This window comes from Cebus imitator, unplaced genomic scaffold (assembly GCF_001604975.1).
Source record: "Cebus imitator isolate Cc_AM_T3 unplaced genomic scaffold, Cebus_imitator-1.0 Scaffold296, whole genome shotgun sequence".
Classification (NCBI taxonomy): Eukaryota; Metazoa; Chordata; class Mammalia; order Primates; family Cebidae; genus Cebus; species Cebus imitator.
The window spans coordinates 1,333,146-1,336,025 of NW_016107611.1; the positions used below are offsets into that span (position 1 = coordinate 1,333,146).

The 2,880-nt window shown below is 54.9% G+C and overlaps 1 protein-coding gene across 1 annotated transcript in view; it reads left to right on the forward strand.

Annotated features, from left to right (window-relative positions):
- APOC4 (apolipoprotein C4) overlaps positions 1-2,589 on the forward strand; it is a 3,672-nt gene extending 1,083 nt beyond the window's left edge. The window contains exons 2-3 of the mRNA XM_017502431.2: positions 1,700-1,841; positions 2,239-2,589. Of these exons, the coding sequence (XP_017357920.1) occupies positions 1,700-1,841; positions 2,239-2,398 (302 nt within the window). The 3' untranslated portion in view covers positions 2,399-2,589. The remainder of the gene's footprint in view (positions 1-1,699; positions 1,842-2,238) is intronic.
- The last annotated feature ends 291 nt before the right edge of the window (positions 2,590-2,880 follow it).

Sequence of the window (2,880 nt, forward strand, 5' to 3'; positions counted from 1 at the left end):
TAGAGACGGGGTTTCACCATGTTGACCAGGATGGTCTCGATCTCTTGACCTCGTGATCCACCCGCCTCAGCCTCCCAAAGTGCTGGGATTACAGGCGTGAGCCACCACACCCGGCCCTGCATATGCATTTTTTTTTGAGACAGAGTTTTACTCTTGTTGCCCAGGCTGGAGTACAACGGCACAATCTCAGTTCATTGCAATCTTCACCTCTCAGGTTCAAGCAATTCTCCTTCCTCAGCCTCCCAAGTAGCTGGGATTACAGGCATGCGCCACCAGGCTGGGCTAATTTTGTATTTTTAGTAGAGACTGGGTTTCTCCACGGTTGGTCAGACTGGTCTTGAACTCCTGACCTCAGGTGATCCACCTGCCTTGGCCTCCCAAAGTGCTGAGTACAGGTGTGAGCCACTGCACTGGCTTTTTTTTTTTTTTGAAACAGAGTCTCACTCTGTTTCCCAGGCTGGAGGGCAGTGGCGCGATCTCGGCTCACTGCACCATCGACCTCCTGAGTTCAAGCAATTCTCCTGCCTCAGCTTTCAGAGTACCTAGGACTACAGGCACGCACCACCACACCTGGCTAATTTTTTATATTTTTGGTAGAGACGGGGTTTTGCCATGTTGCCCAGGCTGGTCTTGAACTCCTGACCTTAGGTGATCCGCTCGCCTTGGCCTCCCAAAGTACTGGGGTTACAGGCGTGAGCCACCACACCCGGCCGGCATTTAAATTTTTAACATGTAGATAGCATCTACAATGTAAAAGGCACCATTCTATATGCATCGTATGTATTAACTCTCAAATCTCACGATAACCCTGAGGTAGGTACTATTATCCCATTCTACAGAAGGGGAAACTGAGTTGTGGAGAGAGAGGTTAAGTCACTGGCCGAGGCACACAGCTGGTCACAGGTGGCCCCTGCGTGACGGCTGGTCCCTATAGGCGAGGCTTTGTCCAGATGCATGGGTAGAAGGTCTGGCCTGAAAAGAGAAACTGACAGCAAGGCTAAGCCCTGGGGAAGAAAGTCACCTCCTGCTCTCCCTCCACTGTCCATAGAGGTAGCTCAGACAGGGTGGGGGTCACAGCAGAACTAAGGGGGAAGGAGGTGTTCCTGGGCAGCAAGATCAGGTGGTGAAGGGAGGCATCAGAGGATGGCAGTTAGAGCGGGAATTAGAGGGAAAGCACAGGCAGACGGTGACAAGAGGGGCTGCTGACACACGGCGAAGAGATGGCCCGGCTGGGCGCGCTGGCTCATGCCTGTAATCCCAAAGGTGGGCAGATCACTTGAGATCAGGAGTTCAAGGCCAGCTTGGCTAACATAGTGAAACCCCATCTCTACTAAAAATACAAAAATTAGTCGGGCATGATGGCAGGTACCTATAATTCCAGCTACTCAGGAGGCTGAGGCAGGAAAATTGCTTGAATCCGGGAGGTGGAGTTTGCAGTGAGCCAAGATCAAGCCACTGCCCTTGACCCTGGACAACAGAGCCAGAGAATCCGTCTCAAAAAAAAAAAAAGAGAGAGAGATGGCTGACGGTTAAAGAGGAATAGCAAGTCAGGGGACATAAAGGGTAAAGGCAAGAGGGGAGAGGACTGGCAGGGGGCTGCCCCTGTGCCACCAGGTGTGACTGATGAGCATGGAGGGGAAGGGAGGAGGGGGGATCTAGGGTCCTAGCCCACCCCAGCTGCCTTCTGGTTCCAACCTAGCATGCCAGTCAGAAGCCTATGAAGGCACCCCAAGCCCCCCACCAGAGCAAAAGATGAGTCGCTGGAACCTGGTGCAGAGCAGGATGAAGGAGCTCCTGGAGCCAGCAATGACCAGGACCAGAGACAGGTGGCAGTGGCTCTGGTAAGTGTGTGCTGGGCTGGAATGCAGGAGGGGACTACTGGGTCTGAGGGAGGAGGGGGCTGGGGCCTGGATCCCGGGTCTGAGGGAGGAGGGGGCTGGGGGCCTGTACCTCTGGGCCTGAGGGGGGAGGGGGCTGGGGTCCTGTACCCCTTGGTCTGAGGGAAGAGGGGGCTGGGGCCTGGATCCACAGGTCTAAGGGAGGAAGGGGCTGGGGTCTAAACCCCTGGGTCTGAGGGAGGGAGAAAGGGTGGGAGTGGGGCTGTGACCCCTGGGTCTGGGAGGAGTGGAGGGTTAGATGTGAGAGCAGGAACTCCTGGATCAGAGAGAGTCAGATCAATGGGGCACAGAACAGCTGGGGATCGCTGGGGTCTGCACTGTGATGTCCTCTCTGCGACAGGAGCCTCAGCACCCTCCGGGGCTTCATGCAGACCTACTATGACGATCACCTGAGGGACCTGGGTCCTCGCACCAAGACCTGGCTCCTTGAATCCAAAGACAGCCTCTTGAACAAGACCTACAGCCTGTGCCCCAGGCTTCTCTGTGCGGACAAGAACTAGTATTAAAGTGTCCATAAAAGCCAGGTGTGGTTGTGGTGTGTGCCTGTAGTCCCAGCTACTCAGGAGGCTTAGGCAGGAGGATGCCTTGAGCCCAGGAGCTCGAGACCAGCCCGGGCAACACAGCAAGATGTCTTGGGGGGAAAAAAGAAAAAATTAAGTTCATACTTCTCCAATAAATACAGTCCCACCTGTGCCCCTGTCTGGCTCCTTCCCCAGTGTGGCCAGGAATAACCCCACCCCATGCTCTCCCAGGAATTAATGAGTAGAAGAGGTGATACCTGACGTGGGAGGGAGATTTGGGGGGTAGCGAAGGGTGTCAAGGGATAACACCCCATTGTGGGCTTGCAGAGGGTGGGGAACTTGGAGGCGAGTCAGTTTCAGGAGAGTAGAGTGAGGGTGGGGTTAGCAGATTTCCACGATGGCTCTCACCGAGAGCTTTGCCTTTGTCTCCCGCAAGATCTGACTCCATTCCCGATGGGCAC